Source organism: Enhydra lutris, unplaced genomic scaffold (genome assembly GCF_002288905.1).
Source record: "Enhydra lutris kenyoni isolate GAN:26980312 unplaced genomic scaffold, ASM228890v2 scaffoldscaffold5, whole genome shotgun sequence".
Lineage (NCBI taxonomy): Eukaryota > Metazoa > Chordata > Mammalia > Carnivora > Mustelidae > Enhydra > Enhydra lutris.
Window position 1 is genome coordinate 20,197,592 of NW_019154089.1, and position 17,406 is coordinate 20,214,997.

At 44.7% G+C, this 17,406-nt stretch overlaps 1 protein-coding gene across 3 annotated transcripts in view; it reads left to right on the forward strand.

Annotated features, from left to right (window-relative positions):
* Positions 1 to 17,406, forward strand: part of LOC111140918 (slit guidance ligand 3) — a 589,722-nt gene that overhangs the window by 428,397 nt on the left and 143,919 nt on the right. For all 3 annotated transcript variants that reach the window (XM_022493181.1, XM_022493179.1, XM_022493180.1), the window contains exon 6: positions 6,477 to 6,548. In XM_022493181.1, coding sequence (XP_022348889.1) covers positions 6,477 to 6,548 — 72 coding nt within the window. The remainder of the gene's footprint in view (positions 1 to 6,476; positions 6,549 to 17,406) is intronic.

Consider the following 17,406-nt stretch of genomic DNA (forward strand, 5'->3'; position numbering starts at 1 on the left):
CTCATCCTGAATACAGGATGTGTCCGTTTGGTTTGGTTTTTGTTTGGTTGGTTGGTGTTTTTGTTTTTGTTTTATTTATCTAGAAATTGGTTTCAAATGGGTAGTAGTCCAAATTAAGTGAGAGCTCGGTTTCTTCCTAGCAACTATCCTTCATGCAAAATTGGTGTGCAGGGATTCTCCCCCCTGCATTTTTCAGCACAAAGTCATTTGCCAAATCCCCAACAAACCGGAAACTATGTAAACACAGAAGTGGAGTTATTGATATTTCCCAGTGATGTGTAAAATACCACTTTATTCTCCAAGGTCTGGTTTGCCTCTTTTGTGCTAATCCATCATCTGTGTTTGCATGACTGTAGGGCTTGGTTTCGGGGGCATCTACTGGAGTGGGTGCGGTTGTGCTTCTGCTGAGAAGTTGCATGTTGAACAGCAATAGGATACGTACTTGATAAAAGGTATTATGCCAGCCATGTGGCAAAGTCTGCACAAGGAGGCTTGTTGGAAAAGATTCATGCTTCCGTTTTTAACTGAGTTCTAAGCGGGGTGTTCTGATCAGAGAGCTTGATTAACCTAGGATTCTGTCCTTTACGAAGTAGGTTTGGTTGGTTGAACTCTGTGGAATACTCACAATCATTTCGTTATCTAAATGTATCTGTAAGTATGACCAGATATAGGCACGTTGAATTTCAGAGGTCAGCAGTCACTTTAACCATTTTATAATAGTTATAAATTTTATAATTTAATAATTATATAACTATTATGAAATTTAGGTATATAATTTATATATGTATTATTTATTATAAATTATATATATAATTTTATAATAAGCATTTGCATTTACATGCATACAGTAGGGAGATATTGCATGTAATTATTATGTAGGGGAAATAGGCATAAAGTTGTCAGTTCTATAGACAGGAACCATTGTGGATACATAAATAATTCATGGATCAGTAAACATATCAATATGCATGTATTCTTGGGTCTGGTGGACAAGTGTACCAAATGTGCAAAATAATAGATTCACCTCTTTTTGTTCATTTGAGATGTCATTTTAATGTGGAATTACAGTAGCTCCTTTATGATGAGAAGCAGTGACAATTCATTAGCAGACTGTGGCTTAGATCAAGTGTTTGATTTGCCTACAAAGTGTGGCCAGTACTCAATTATATGGAGTGTATGCATTTCTTTTTGAACATATTTTTTCCCCTTTGCCAGTTAAAATAACCTTGAGCTTTTTTTTTCTTTTGAAGACCCCAGCCAGCAGCAGACAAATACTTCTATAATTTGTTCTTCAATAATGATTTTTAGAATGTTAAACTGTCATTAAAAAAAAAAATCTTAGGAAGCACTACTGGATTCCTTGTTTTCTGCTTAAAGGACATTTGTATAATGCGAAGAAAAGAAACAGCATACCTGGGCTACTTCACTTGTTTTAAGAAAACACGGATTCCCCAGGTTTTTTGTTATTGTTGTTGTTGTTGTTGTTGTTTTAATAGTTACAATACTCCGTTTCTCCTCTTTTGGAAAAAGGGGTATACTTTGAGTGTGTATCTGTAGAAACATATATATTTCATCAAAAACAAATTTAGTTTAGTTTTAGAATTCCCGTATACCTCTTAAGATAATTGACATGTAAACACCACAGGTGCCGGCTTCTTCCAAAAATTTTCAAAGGAGTCTTACACTTCATTCTGTATCCTAGGCGCCTAACACAGCATGAACAGCTACTAACCCTCAGTTGCTCTTACAGATTAGTTAATTGTTGGATTCGGAGCCCATAGGCTTGCTTTGAATTTCTACCAAGGCTTCCCTTGTGGATTTCATGCAGAAGTCCTTCTCCTTATTGTGTGCCTTTTGTGTAGATCATTTTGCTTGGAAATTAGCAAACTGTTTAATTCCAAAGAGCGCTGAACCTTAGCTCCTTCTCCATTTAGCATGAGGACTGCGGTTCTTCTAGCTGCCGTCCTGGAGCACACGCTGGACTGGATTGGGGGCCTGGAGCAGCAGTGCCCTTAGGCTAAGTTTCACTGTCCAAGGGCAGAGATTCTGGGGCCTCCCAGAACATCTGCATGAGAAGCACACATCTGGATGCATGTGCTTTGGTATGTAGACCCTGCATCTAGATGACTAGTTGGGAATTCTACTTTTCTTCCAGAAGCCTGTTTCTGGAGATCTTTCAGGTGTTTTCTCCTCACAGCTACTCAAAAGCGTCATGGAAATCATGACATTTTCTTTCTTTCTTTGTTGCTGTTGGGGGTGGGGGGTGTGGTTAGGAGATAAGTAGATGGCTCTTAATATTGTCATCAGGTTTTTTAAAGCCCTTTGAAAAGGATTTAAATATGCTTCTTTAAGTTTCTGAACTGCAAAAATATTTCTTTTCTGCTTCAATTATGAAATTTGAAATTGTGATTGAAGGAGATGAATGGTGATTATATTATGCTTACGAAGGGGAATTCTGACAAAAGTGCTATCTCCCCCGTCTGCCTTTGGTGAAGATTATTTTTAAGTCCTCACTCATGCTGGCTTTCCTTGCGGACTTGTTTATATTCGCAGAGTATAAAAATACAGTAGTCGGGAAACTCTTCTCAGGGAGTCTGCTATGAGCTCTTGTTGGAGGAGTTCTTTCTAAATGGACTCTGGTATCATTTTAGCACACATTGTTTGGTGAAACCTGAGCTGCCCAGGGAAATTAGAGCAGTTAATTTAATATCATGAATGTTTTGGGGCTTCCAGACTTAGTCACAGGCAGGAGAGTGTAAATCAAATTGAGTTTTCTGTATAGAGTAGACGACGAAAGTCGCCTCCAAAAAAAACCAGCCAAACTTCCCTCCATCCACTGCCTTCCCGCTCCTCATCTTCACCACAGAAATCTCAGGTTATTCCAAGCATCCTCTCCAAATACTCCCCCGGCAGAGGTCTGTGTGGCAGAAAGCTCCCCGTGTAGTCAGAGAAGGAATGCTCCATCACATAGGGCCATGGCCAGGACATCATAGCTCATGGCTTGAACCCCGCCCTGTCATACCTTCAGTAGAAGGACTCACCGTGCAACCAAGTATGGCCAGCTGGGAAGTCCCTGGCACTGTGCTAGGCACCAGGGCAGGTCATTTTGTGTGATAAAAATGGATTCAGTATCTGTGAAATATACCTCTTACTGCCGGGGGAAAATAGAAAGATCGGGTATCCCAAGACTTGCTGATTCTTTGAGTTCTGCGTGCTCCCATATCCAGACTTCCTTCTGCACATTCATGCCTCCCGAGCAACGGAGTATGGAGTGAGCAATGGGCTTTTTTAATTTGTTTTTGGGAGGGCCTTTGAAAGAGTCCTTACAAAGCTGCAAAATGGACCTTTGACCCAAGAGCTCAGAACGCAGTTCAGCAGCCTCCATCTACCCTCAGAAGCAAACTGCTAAGTCAGAGGCTTTGGCCTTAATTCCAGAAGGTTCACCGTGCGTTTGGTAGTGCCCCACTCCAAACAACTGTCATGGGATGCTGGGCTTGCATTGATTTCGCATCCCCCACCCCGTGCTCGGGGACTAACTTTTGTGTATCTGAGATGTGATTTTGAAAGAAAAAGCAACCTTGTCTGAGGAAAGTATGTATTTACTTTGCTTTAGGGGCCTAGCTTATTTGCATGAAATATCAGGATTGATTGCAGACAATTAATGACCTTTACCGAACACTCTGATGCTCAGTGCCATGAAGATATTAATAGCTGGGCCATGAAGCAACTCTTGGGTTTTCCTTTGCTTGACATGCTCCTCCTAGGCCTCGTACCCCCGAAGACTTCCCTGATAAACTACGCGTATGGGAAATGACCGACGACCGAGGCCAGGGTACTGTTTATCTGTGGGTAGAGTAAAAGGAGACAATCGTGGTTATAATAAATGTACACCACACTTCTGCATAAATATTTGAAATTTTGATACATTTCATACATTCCAAGAGCGTCTATGAAAATTCACCCACAGAGACGCTTCTGTTACTGCTCAGTTTTCCTCATTACTAATATACAACCAGGTGTCAGCTTGTACCGCCCAGTGAGCCTGTTTGAACATCACAGAACTGATCACGTAGGAGACCTTCCTGCTTTTAGCCTTATAGCGGGCAAGTCCCTTCCTGAGACTCTGTTCCCGCTGCTCCAGTAATCCCCGGGCAGGACTCTGATGGAACGTTGAACAGTGGGCTTGGTTTGCCATCTTTCACACCTCTCCTTTCCTCCACTCTTTTAATCTCTTTCTACCTCTTCATTCTTTCCCTTCTTTCTATGAATTTCTCTTCTCCCCTGCAAACCGCACTCTTTCCACGTAACATTCTGTACATTTTTTGTTTCTCATGCTCGAAAAGAAAAGCAACAGGAAGCATCTCACAAATCCAGCAAATAAATAATATTCTAATAGCAAGGACCTCTCTGAAATGTCTGTCCAGAAGCAGATGCACCACAAACGGCCATCGTTGTACACCACCCCAGACTTCTCAGTCTGATGATTTAGATACTTTTGTACTTAGGTGGATGGGGCCATTTTTGCCGAATTCAGCATATTTATTGAAGAATTTCTTGGAGCCAAAAGCCAACTCCATTGCATTTTGCTTGGTAAGGTTTGGTGGCCTTCATGTAGGGCAGGCGTTGTTGATCATCTGCCCTTAAACTGATGATAAATCTAGAAACCAGGCAGCAGGACTAGGCTGCCTTAATAGAACCTTTGCAGGAAATCCGCAGCCGCAGTACTTACAGGAAATCTTGGGAAAGGATATTCAGCAAACTCATGTTAAGAAAGACTCGGGAAGAATTCCGGGTAGCGAGGACACTGGGAAGTGGGCATCAGTAAGAACTTTGAATTCTAGATGTAGAAGTTGTCCACCTAAAGAGTGTTTCTGCTTCTTGTGATACCCATTTGTTGCTTATTTTTAAACCCCAAATGTCTAAATCTTGTATCAGGGGCATTTATGGAGATGATTTGGTTCCCCATAATATCGTGGCAGAGCCCATCTGTTGTGACACACGACATCATTCTGATTGTACGTGTTTCATTCATGTGCCTTTACAGAAATCCTATATCTATCTGGTTTCTCGATGATGATAGTATTTTAAGTTTAATTCCACCTTCCTGCAGCAGAATATAAAACCCTCCGTGAGGGTTACTGAACGTATTGTCGACACATCTTTTGCACAGAGTTGTTGATGTAGATTAATACAAATCACAAATGAAAATTCCAGCATCAGGAAATCCTTTCACCTGAGAGGGGCTGATTTTTTTCTGAGACAAAAGAAAAAAAGAAGTCAATAAGGGAGTTTTTTAGGACAGCCGTACTTATTTCGGCCATTCGCCCCAAAGACCGTGGTGTGTTCTGCACACAAAATACAACAGACAATCTGGTGCCAATAAACGTTTTCTGTATTACCATCCTTTATTTTAGAAATCAAATGACTAATATGTAATGTGAGATTTGAGTTGGAGTGTGGTTGCGACTTACACTTAAGACCTATTCAGATTTAGGGATAATGGTATATATTCATTATCTTTCAACTAAAATACCTCAGTCCCCAATTAGAATGTATATTAGTCAAGGCATCCTTTTAAGAGACATTATTTTCATGCTCATAAGATGGAAAGGGAAATAAAAAAGGAGTCCCGAAATAGGTGCATTTAATTCTCCCCAATTTAAATTTAAGTGGTACATCTTTAAGGCAATAACAATATTCCTTTTCTTCCCCACCAGGAATGCTTCCATCAATGGATTTCTTTAATGTTGATGGTGGTTTGGTGCAGTTTGAGGGGCTCTGCAGTTAGTCAGAAAATGCTTCAATAGAATGACCTACCAGATGGACCCCATAACAAAGCACAGAGGCATCAAACCACCACAGACATTTGGTGCTTAGAATAATAAAAAGACTATAAAATTAGATTAGTTGAGTCTAATTTGGAATCGGTATATTCCCCATGCACCCTCGCTGCTCTTGGGCAGATAAAGCCTTGAGATTTAGCACTGTGTCAGAGCAGAAGACTGCAACTTCCAGTAAAGGGAGACGAGGGAGAGGGAGAGAGGGAAAAAAGCATTCTGGGAGGTCGCGGAGGGCAGAGCAGTGACCTCCAATGATTTACAGGCCTTTAGCTTAATGAAATTGTTTCAGTGACATGACGGTAAGAGCTCGTAATGGATTGGATGCCCTAATGTAATGAAATTACTCCCTTCTGCCTAAAAAAAAAAAAAAAAAAAAAAAATGCGCAATTAATATTTACTGAGACCTGACAGCCTTTGGTGCGCTCGTCTGTGTAGTTCTCTCAAACAGTCAGAGAGCAGAGACGGAGCAGCGTGGCAGACAGGCTGGCTCTGCGCGAGCTCCTGGCGGGGACGAGCAGACCCTGCCAGGGGTGGAGGGACAGGCACTCGGGTGGCTGGGGACGCCCGGCCCGGGCCACCCGGCTCCTCGGCGCTGCCCCCACTCAGCCTTCACGCCCTCCCCTTGCTTTTCCACAGGCAACTGGACAACAACCACATCAGCTGCATTGAAGATGGAGCCTTCCGGGCGCTGCGCGATCTGGAGATCCTGTGAGTTGATTTTGCGACCGGTGCTGCCTTGTGTGCGTGTGCGTGTGCGCGTGTGTGTGTGTGTGTGTGTGTGTGTGTGTGTCTCTGTGAGGAGGAGTGAGGGGGCGTGTGTGTGCAGGGGGGTCTGTGTGGATTGCATTTCTGTGTCTTCTGCTGCAGTGCTATTAAAATTGGGAACCGGGAGATCCCTCTGGCTCACATTGGCCAAAGTGTTTGTAGGCAGCAAAGTGTGATTTTCTCACCTCCCGCAAACTGGGGTTCCTGCTAATTAAGTCGCAATTGAGTCCTTTCTCCCCCCCCCCGTGCTCCCGCGGTATTTGTTGCTGGGTGGAACAGATGGGCCGGAATAGCCCCCCGGCGCCTGCCGGGGTGTTCAAGGAGAGTCTGTTTGAGTGTGAGCATGGGGAGAGACAGGTTACAGGTCTGGGAGATGCGAGAGGGGACAGCACCAAGGGGTCAGTTGGAATCACCCAGGATCACAAAGGGACCTTGGCACGGGGCAGGGGGGATGCCAAACAGCCTGGTAAAGTCTAGTCATTGCCATTGCTCCTGGGATCTCGCCTCGGGTTTCAGTGCAAACTTTAAGCAGTAATCTTAAAGTGGCAGGGTGGGGGAGAGATGAGAGGAGGTATAATTCCCCCACCCCCCCATACCTTGTGTAGCTGCCTTCCTGTGTTCTGGATTTTCCAGTGGTTCCAACCTGATTTCCAAGGGTGGGTTGGGGGTGGAATTCAGCTAGGAATCATCCTGGGGTCACTCAAACTAAAGTTAAATTGTGTAAGAAAACATTTTGATTGTTGTCACTCAAAGCAGCACTTCCAGTGGTCCCTGATTTGGAGAAACCTAGAAAGGAAGGCAATAAAGCCTAGTAGAACTTGTGTCAGGAGATGTGTGGTTCAGTCCTGACTCAGCCCCTAATTGGCTGTGTGACCTTGGGCAAGTCCCTTCCGCACTCAGAGTCTCGGTTTTCCCGTTTGGAAAGTGAAGGGTTTGTTGCTGTAACTTGCGGATGGCTTCCCCTTTCCAAATTCTGTAATTGCTTGGTTCTAAAAATAGTTCTGATGGTACAGTTCTATCCAGTGAATGATAGGGTAGGATTTGTTCAGCATCCCCCTGAAAAAAAAAAAAAAAAAAAAAAACCTACCTAATCACCAGGTTATATATCTCTGACTTCCAGAGGAATGAATAAATGTCGAACCAATGACAGAATGGATTTATTAAAATGTCCCTTTCTTTTCACCTGGCCCCCCAGACAGTGGGCACGGGTTGGAGAAAGCCTCTCCACGTTGTGTGAGAGGAAGGTGATTCCAAGAGGAATCACAGGAAATAAAAGGGGATGCTGATGCTGCAAGGTTGCAAGGTGCCGGAAATCTGATGGAAGCTGCGAATTCCCAGGACAGGAACGGCTGGACCCACAGCCAGGGAGGTCAGGCTGTCAGTCCTAAGATGGATGGTGGCTTCTCACCCCAACTCTGACCCCAAAATGGGCAACAAATGCTTGTCTGCTAGGGAGAAGATGCCAGCCCAGTTCAGTGACCCAGGATTTCTCTGATCAGGAGAGAGGGGCTAGGAAGGGTAGGTCAATTTTCCCGCCGGCAAAAGAGCATTTCTGGAGAGGGATGCAGGAGCATGTCACCCCTTTCGTCAGGAAGATGAGAGAATTCCTTGGGAAGAGACCAGGAAATGGAAATCCCCAGCTACCACAGAACAGCTGTGACAAGCTGACAGCCCGCATGTTAGCTCTCTGTACGAGGAGTGGTGGTGCCTCGTCTCACCAGGAAGGCTGTCTGGGGGAGAGGATGGGGATGTACAGTCAGACACACCTGGGCACAGTGGGACTTTGGCCAAGCTATGCAACCTCTCTGAGTCTGTTCCCTCAACTTTAAGAAGAGGTGGCTTCTGTCCCTTCCATTCCCCTAACTTCCTCCCTGTCGTGCCCTCATCCCCATCAAACCCCTGTCTGGGACAGAACTGGATTGTTCTTCTCTACCCCAGTGTTTGCTATTTTTAAAATGTTGGTATATTATAGCATGTTGGTACACCAGGTTTCTCAAACTTGAAGCTTAAAAGCCTATGGTGGGGTTTAAAAAAAAAAAGTTCTCATTCCGTATTTTTACAAAGAGATCACAGGATCTGATGAGTTTATCTTCTCAGTTCCAAACAAAGCCAGATCAATAGCTTTGTTTTAAAGACACTCTCATTTGGCTTCACATGGCTAAGTACTTAAAATTAATCATAATCATTTATTCCATGGGTTCTTAATTTCCAGCAGAGGCACGTGGCTTTGGAACCATCTATCTTAATGGTGAGCCATTCTGAATTGGCTGGAGCCGACATCTCTATTTAAAGAATCTCCCCTCCCCACCCCCAGACCTTCCAAATCTCGTCTGCACATTGACATTTTATAGCAATTCTCTGTAATCACAACTTAGGCTCCGTAAAGAATCTTGACAATGAAATAATAAATAGGAACTAAGTGAAGGCATCATATATTAACTTAATAAGTTCCTGAAAGAGAGAGGTTCAAAACATACTATCCTCAGAAAGGTCATCTTTAAGTATCCAAAGCTTTAAAAGTCTTCAAATTAAGAAGACAAAATAGAGTATTACTCTAGGTGTTTTCTCTCTGACATTAGGCATAATGAAATAAAAAAACAAGGAAAGACTCACGATAACTCCCATGGAAAGCTCCCTCAAAATTAACTTAAGGAAAGTTTGTGGACGTCAACTACTGGTGGAAATATTTCACATAGGATCCCCCTGTTGTTCCATTTTTTTCTTTGGGTGGAACTGCTGTGAAACTTCTTCCCATCCAGGCTGAGGTTGGTCCTACAGGACACGCCATGGGAATTGAGGGGAGCCCGTGAGAACCCCTGGAGGTAGAGAGAGAGGAGTGGGTACCAGGCTGGAGAAGGCTATGACAGCTGCTCGCTTCATCCTCATTTTTGGCTCCTGTGCAGTGGGGGATGTCTTGCGCAGAATGTGAGGAACAAAGGAAAAGAGCCACTCCTTCCTCCCCTTCCCAGGTAGCCAGAAAAGGGACTAAGGAAAATAGCATAGTGCAGGTGAAACTTCTCAAAGCCCCCATGCCACCACGGAGGGGGGAGTCACAGCACACAGAGGGTACTGCCTTGGTAACATGTGCTGTGCAGTAAGCCCTGCCCGACGGTGGCCGTGGTGCTCCTATGGACCTTCTCCCTCAACATCCTCACAGCCCTCCTTCTGCAAAAGACCCATCTCAAAGAAGCCAAGTAGCTGCTTAACTAGTAAGTGGCAGAGCCCACGTGATTAACTGTCCTACCAAACTACTTTCCCAATCTGTGTTGCCAAATCTCTCACGGCGTCGGCTTCCGGAAGCATGGCCAGCGGGTGCCACAGACTGGTGCGAACTGGCCCCCAAGAGCTGGGCTAGGTGAGCTAGCGGTGATTCACAGTCCTGCCCAGGAGAATGGTGGAGCCTCCCACATGCTTCTGAAATTGTCATTTCCTTTACCCAGTTTGCGGACCCCCACAAAGTTGAAGGTAAATCAGACTTGCCAGGGAAAGAAAAGAGTCCTGCTTTATCACTGAATGACATTCTAGTCCCAGAGGTGATTTCTTCTCACTTCTGCACATCACCAGTTGACTTTGTCACTCAGTGGTCTGCGGGCTCTTCCAACGATCCAGCCCCAGCTTTCTGTATGGCCTTAAGGTTCTGAACCGAGAGTTGCTATGACTCAGATGGCCTTCTGTTGCCCAAATCATTGGCCTTTCCTTTCCACCTGTTCTATACATTTGGTGATTCACATACTCGGTCTCCTCCAAGTTCGGTTATACTGCAGTTGCATATGCCAAGACTGCATTTCTGACCCTGTGTGGTCAGGAGCCACTCTGTCACAGCTCTCTGACCTGGTTTCCTGGCCAGCTAGGTGGAGGACCGCCAGGCACCTCCCTGCCCAACGTGCTGTCCTGGGCCAGAAATACATTTAATGAAAAAAAAAAAATTAAGGGTGTGGACAAAGAAAACAAAAGCAAGAAAACCTAGTTAATAAAATAATTTTTTTTCAGTAGTCCTGCGGGAGAGGAAAAAAATATTTTCAGACATTGTCTCCTGACAACATGCAGCAAATCAGAAGTTCAATAGATATACGCTGCCAAAAATGCCGTGCAAAAGCTGTCAGGAGCGGAGCCTGAAAATGCTCACGTACCCCAGTGAGTGGCCTGCCCTTGATAAATCACGGTACCCGCTAAATTGCATGCAGGTCCAACACATCTGCAGATAACCAGCGTGCGTTGTTTTGAAGGTCTCCCTCCATTTATGTCACTTGCCAATTTTGGAAATTCATTGGCTTTATTATATGCTGGGCCTATAAGGACCTTCAGGATGACCTCTTATTTGGAGATAAGACACAGAGAGATCGAGAACAGGCAGGAGGGAGGCCCGGGCCATATAACATTTTGCACCCGGGTATCTACCACCATCCCTCACACTTGTCTAGGCTCTGGCCAAGAGATTTGTCAAGGGAAACAGCAAGTTGGTGGCAGCAAGGGGACTAAAACCTGGCTCTGCAGACCCCTGATCCTGTGCTCTTTGCCCACACTGCACATCTTCATGCAACTAGGCAGTCCAGAAAAATAACCCTCAGTAAGACAGGGGATCCTTTCAGAGCCATTATTAAGTATGTTATTTAGGAGATTTGGGGAGGAAGGCAGACTTGAGTACATGACAGAATCAAGGAATGATCCTGCTTTCTGCTCTCTTGAAACCAGATGTTGCAAACTAGATAGACCACAGACTATGTTGCATCCACAGATGAGTTTTTTTTTTTTCAATCTTGTGGAGTATTTTTTTAATTGACATTAGCATATTATGTTTTAAAATTATAAAATTTTTCATAAAAGTACAGGTGCCCAGCTTTGGGTTTCTGGTAAACCAGAAGCATTGGCAACCCTGGGCTGCATTTCTGCACTGTGACAGTTATGGCTAAAGAGCACATTCCCTCCTTAGAAGGGATGCATAGACTCTCCTTTCCCACCTACCTCCATTCATGTCAGCTACTTACCAGCCGGGGTGGGCCCTGCTGTAATCTGTCCAAGAAGCAAGGACACACTGTGTGCCAGCATGGTGCCAGGTGCCAGAGTCAGTAAAGCTTCAGAAGAGCAGTTCTCTGGCAGATCAAAGTCTAGAGGCCAGAGACTACCAGAATTGTTGAATGGACATGTATAAGCAGAACCAAGTGACATGGAGTCGAGGACCCCCAAACTGAGTGAGGACATCATAGAAACAAGCAGGAATCTCTCATGCCCCATCTTCTGGAGAGTTCTTCTCAAGAGTTGAACTAGCCTCCAAATTCCTTTTGATTTTTTAAAACACTTGTCATTGGGTCTATGCAACTGATGAGAAGTGAGATAAACACGCCCCACCCAGTTTCTTGTTTCCTGGACCCCTTCATTATCCCATGTACTGAGCTCCTTCTTAGTCCACATTTAGAGAAGAACGATTCACGAGTTAAAGCAGTGGTGGGTGGGAGTTGACCAGACTTTTAGGGTAGATATTCAACCACATGCCTGCAGGTACAACATGGCCTGACCCCAAGCCCTACTTGTAGACACAGAAAGATGGAGAAGAAAGTCCTTTGCTGGTCTAAGAAGAAGTCCGTGACAAGAAATTAACAATAGTCCTGATACCCAGATCAGGGTGTGCTTACTCCTCTAGCATGGGCTTGCTGTGCTGGCTGAAGGGTGCTGGGCATTGGGTGTAAGGATGTTATAGACCTTGTCAGCCCAATACAGAAAACCCAGAGCTTTATAGGAATGGAGAGCTATCTTCCACTTCAGCCGAGCTTCCTCTGGGTGAAGAACTAGATGCTCTGATTAACAAATAGTAATTAACAACATATAATACAATGATATGATAACCATTATTAGTATGGTCACTATAGATATTATAATTACTGTTGTCGCCTCTGTTTCTTAGTGTCTGCTATCTTCCAGGGACTATGACAAGATACTAGAATGCCGCATTTTATGCAAATCCTTGCCACAACCTTACAAAGTAGAACCTCTAAATCTCATTTTTCTGAGGAGGAAACTGGGGCTCAGAGAAGCTAAATGACTTTCCCAGAGTGCCCCTGGCAAGTACTTGGGTCTGCTCTTCAAGTAGCAAATCCAGCTCTGCCTGGTGTTTGAGCCCCTGAACTTCCCTGCTCTGCTACAAAAAAATTTTAAAAAATGCATTCTGGAGCACATATACCAAAGAAACATTTATATGCATTAATAGGATTACAGGCTGTTGTAAATGCCCATAATGATTCAGGAATGATAGTTTTTCTTTTTCAAAAGTTGACCCACAGGGTGCTCAGATCTAAACCTGTGACCTTAGCTTAATCAGCATTACATCCAATTCCACAGAACCACCCGGGCCCTGGAGGTATAAGGCTACAGTTGACCTTGGGGGTGTTAGAGTCCTCCCATAGGACTGGCTGCCAGTCCAGCTTCACCAAACTGGGTGGTTTGGGGTTCGTTTCCTCATCGAGAAATAGAAGCAGTAAGACCCACCCTGTAGGCTAGTACATGGATTGAGGGAGGTACCATAGGTGTAGGTCTAGCAAACAGCAGACACCCAACAAGGACACTCACCACAACCGAAGATGGACATGCCTGCACTATTTCACTTCCTTATCCCCAGAACCTCACACAAACCTGAAACAAAGTAGGCAGTCATTTAAAGTACATGGAACTGGGGTGCCTGGGTGGCTCAGTCATTTAAGCATCTGCCTTCAGCTCAGGTCATGATCTCAGGGTCTTGGGATCAAGTCCCAGGTGGGGCTCTCTGTTGAGCAGGCAGTCTGCTTGTCCCTCTCCCTCCGTCCCCCCACTCCCCACCACACCCTCTAGGGCTCACTTTCTCCCTCTCTCTCAAATAAATAAACTTCAAAAAAAATAAAGTACATGGAACCAAATTCAGTTGAAATTAACTAACTGAATGGAAGCCTACTCCACCCCAGCCTCCAGATTCTCTGTTATGCTTCAGTCCTAAATAGAACTAAAGCTGTGATTGTCCCAAAATTATTTTAAATACTGAATGATGTAATATTTTACTGAAACAGCACATTTTTCACATTACCTTTGTTTTTTTATTCCTCCAGCTAAATGGCAATATTTTTTTATTACCTCTGAACAAAATTAGAGCCATAGTAAAAAGTGGTGTGGTTTTTTTTTTTTAAGGTTTTATTTGACAGAGAGAGACTCAGTGGAAGAGGGAACACAAGCAGGGGGAGTGGGAGAGGGAGAAGGAGGCCTCCTGCAGAGCAGGGAGCCCGACACGGGGCTCGATCCCAGGACCCCAGGATCATGACCTAAGCCGAAAGCAGACACTTAACAACTGAGCCACACAGGTGCCCCCCAAAAGCAGTGTTTTTCTAACAGACAAGACTTGTTTTCATTTATTTACAAAGTGTTTCACCTGGGTTTCTCTAGGAGCTGAAAATATTTGTTTTTTGGAATCAAGGTATTTAGTCACAACATAGCTTTGAATATAGAATTGTCACTGCCTACTCAAAGTCTTAAAATATTTCCAGAATATGAATCTTTTTGGTAATATGCTACAAATTGTGATTTGTTCAGGCAGTCAGAATTAAAATTGCACTTTGTGGAAGGCACCAGTAACTTCCATTGAGCTCCCAGGATCCTAGGAAAGGAACTAGGTTTTCTGTGAATGCTCACATGGGCCATACAACTCACACACCTCCTTCGGAGTAACCCAGGCTCAAGGCTCAGTCATAGCCATGTTCTTAAAATGGCTGGCTTGGTTTTTTTTTTTCCCATTTAAATAAGCAGCACTTTAAAGTTCAAGTATCTAGAATTGGGGTGGGGGAGGATGTTCCAATGGTTCCCATTCGATTGTACTTTCCTGTTAACTAAAGTCCTGTTTAGTCTCTGGATTGAAAATGCATTGGTGTACATTCCTGGGTTAAGAGGATATGGTGAAGGTCGTTGAACTGTTCTTGAGCACAGAGGATCTGTGAATTGGTAAGTGGTGCCCTGTGAGCACCACTTAGGTGGAATCCGGTATTGGAAGTCTTACCGTTCATAGTGGCCACAGACTCCTCCAGCCACCAGGTCTCTGGCCTGAAATTCTGGCTTGACAAACTAGCTTTGCTTTATCCCACCTTAAATGAACTAGAAAAATAACTGCGTCTTTCAAAAAAGATTCCAGAGAATTTCCTCTTGGGGGCAAGATGAGGAGGCCAGTGGGGTAACACCACGGAGCTACCAAGTGCACACAGGGGTCAGTTCACTCCCAAAATGGAGCTTCTACACCGATTTGCAAACGCACTCCTGAGCCGATGGTCAGCCTCTCTCCTTTCTCTCTCCCTCAGCAGCCAGCAATGGCTTCAGTGACCAGTGTGTGAGTGTACTCAGGGAGCATCCTGCCCTTGTCCAGCTCTTATCTCATGGCTGTCAAGGGTCTCCAGGCCAGGGACCCGTGACTCCTTGAAGAGCTGAACCTGCCCCTTTCTCAACCTCCACTTCCATCCAGGATACAGAATATTGGCTGGCTCAATTCACCTGTGGCAAAGAGTCCATTACTCTGCAGAACTGTGTCCTGAAAGTCAAGGTCCTAGGAACTCAAGGAAATTGACCCACCCCTTCCTGCTAGTTAGCTCTGTGGAGGGGAGGATGGCATGGGGAAGACATGGAGATGCAGGGCTGGGGGAGAATCAGAGCATCATCCGTACCTTTCTCAGCTTCCATTTCTCATCTGCAAAAGGGCTTAGAAACAAGGGATGGGGAGGAGGAAGGATGGAGGGAATCTGATTCTGTTTCTCCAAGGTCATATCTGGACTCTTTGGACTCATAGAAACTCTAGAGCGCCCATTCCCATTTGACTTATAACTAAATCAGAGAACCCCATCTATTGGCACATAGTTAATTGAAAACTTCAGATAGTGTGATTTTTTTTTAATTGTTTTAGTCTTTGCGGTGTTTAAAAAAAATTAGAATTTGTTGCCAATGTTTAAAACCCAGGTAATTTTATTTAAATTTATACAATTTCAACTTCCCCAGAATATCTGGAACCTGGGGCAGTCCTCGGCATGTGGCTCTGATGGTCTAGAGTGGCGCTGTCTCATGGGACTGTGTGTGGTGCAGGAAATGCCTCTATTCTGTGCTGTCTAGCATGATGGCCACTAACCACAGTGTGGCTCTGGAGCACTTGAAGTGTGGCTTATACAACTGAGGAACTGAACTTTTATTTCATTCTAATTGATCCAAATTGAAATCACCACCTTCAGCTTGTGGCTACCTTATTGGACCTCGCAGGTTTAGAGCTGAGTGGTGAATAAGTACCCCATTTGGACAAGACTGGCCTCTGCAAGTCCCCACAGCTCCCACCATGCCTGTTTCCCTGCTTGCTTTGTTCCAGATCACTGGGCCTGTTTCACCTTCATTAAGAGACACTTTTAAACAGTGTATTTTCTGAAGTTAAATACTTTGAGATATCTGCCACTCCCCTCACCCCCCGGCTCTGTCCTTTCTCTTTCTGAATTTAACCATTTGGATCTTGGACCTGCAAAAGACCCTTTTTTATTAAAACCCAGGAGTATGATTATTAAAACTGTCTCCCAACCATGTGAATTTCTGTCTCTGCGAGAATTAGTTTCCTAATCCCAATTATTCACTTTTTCAGCCTTGCAAATCATTTCCACCAAGTCAACTGGGTAGGAAAATCGCTCCCATGTCTGGACCCATCCCTTCTCCATACATAAAATAGAGATGAGAGAGCTAGTTAGGGAAGCAAGCCCGTTAACCCCACAGAAGCTGAGTGGAACTGTAACTTGGAACGACCTTGGAAGTCAACCAGTCCCACCGCTTCATTTTTTTTTTTTAAAGATTTTATTTATTTATTTGTCAGAGCGAGAGAGGGAGAGAGAGCGAGCACAGGCAGACAGAATGGCAGGCAGAGGCAGAGGGAGAAGCAGGCTCCCTGCCAAGCAAGGAGTCCGATGCGGGACTCGATCCCAGGACGCTGGGATCATGACCTGGGCCGAAGGCAGCTGCTCAACCAACTGAGCCACCCAGGCGTCCCCCACCGCTTCAGTTTAAGAGAAAGGAATTCTGCCAAAAGGTTGAGTGACTTACACATTGCCATAGAAAAATTTCACAGAAGAACCAAGCCTTTGACTCTTTATCCAGTGCTCTGTATTGCCGTCTACCTTTCCCCTGTATTGGCAGAAGGGAAATGAGGAATAGGGAAGCCAGCCTCTATGCCCTGTCCATCCCATCATCTCTTAATCTCTAGCATTTTTCCAGAGAGAACAGCGTATGTTCAGTATGGGGACCAAAACCCTCCCTTTCTAGGGCCCTATAGTCCTGCAGCCACTGCTTGGGAGATGACCACCACAGTAGCCAACAGGTTGTTATCTGTTAGGAAGGCAGTCTGGGAAGAGATTGAATTCTACATCGTTGATCCTGGCTATACCAGTAGTGATCAGAGGCCGGACGAGGAAGCACCCTGCCTGTCTTTGAACCCAAGTAGCCCAAGTAAACTGTGTCTAGCTTCCTGAGAGAGCCCCTCCCTTGTAAATATCAGAGGGTAAACCTGGACCTTGCCAGCATCTCAGCCCAGGAACAGAGCCTCAGTACCCTGTGGCTTAACTCCGAACCATACATAAGAAATAACTTACAGGTTTGGCCAGAAGACTGATGCACGGTGTGTGGAAAGCTGCACACCTTCCCGGTGGGACCCAGCCTTACCCTTATAAACAGAAACTTTCTTAAGACTCTTTGTCTCCAGGTAATGATAGTTGGAGAGGGTGGGGGTGGAAGAAACTTGAATAATTTTTTATCATTTGAGATAGTTCATTTGAGGGGCACC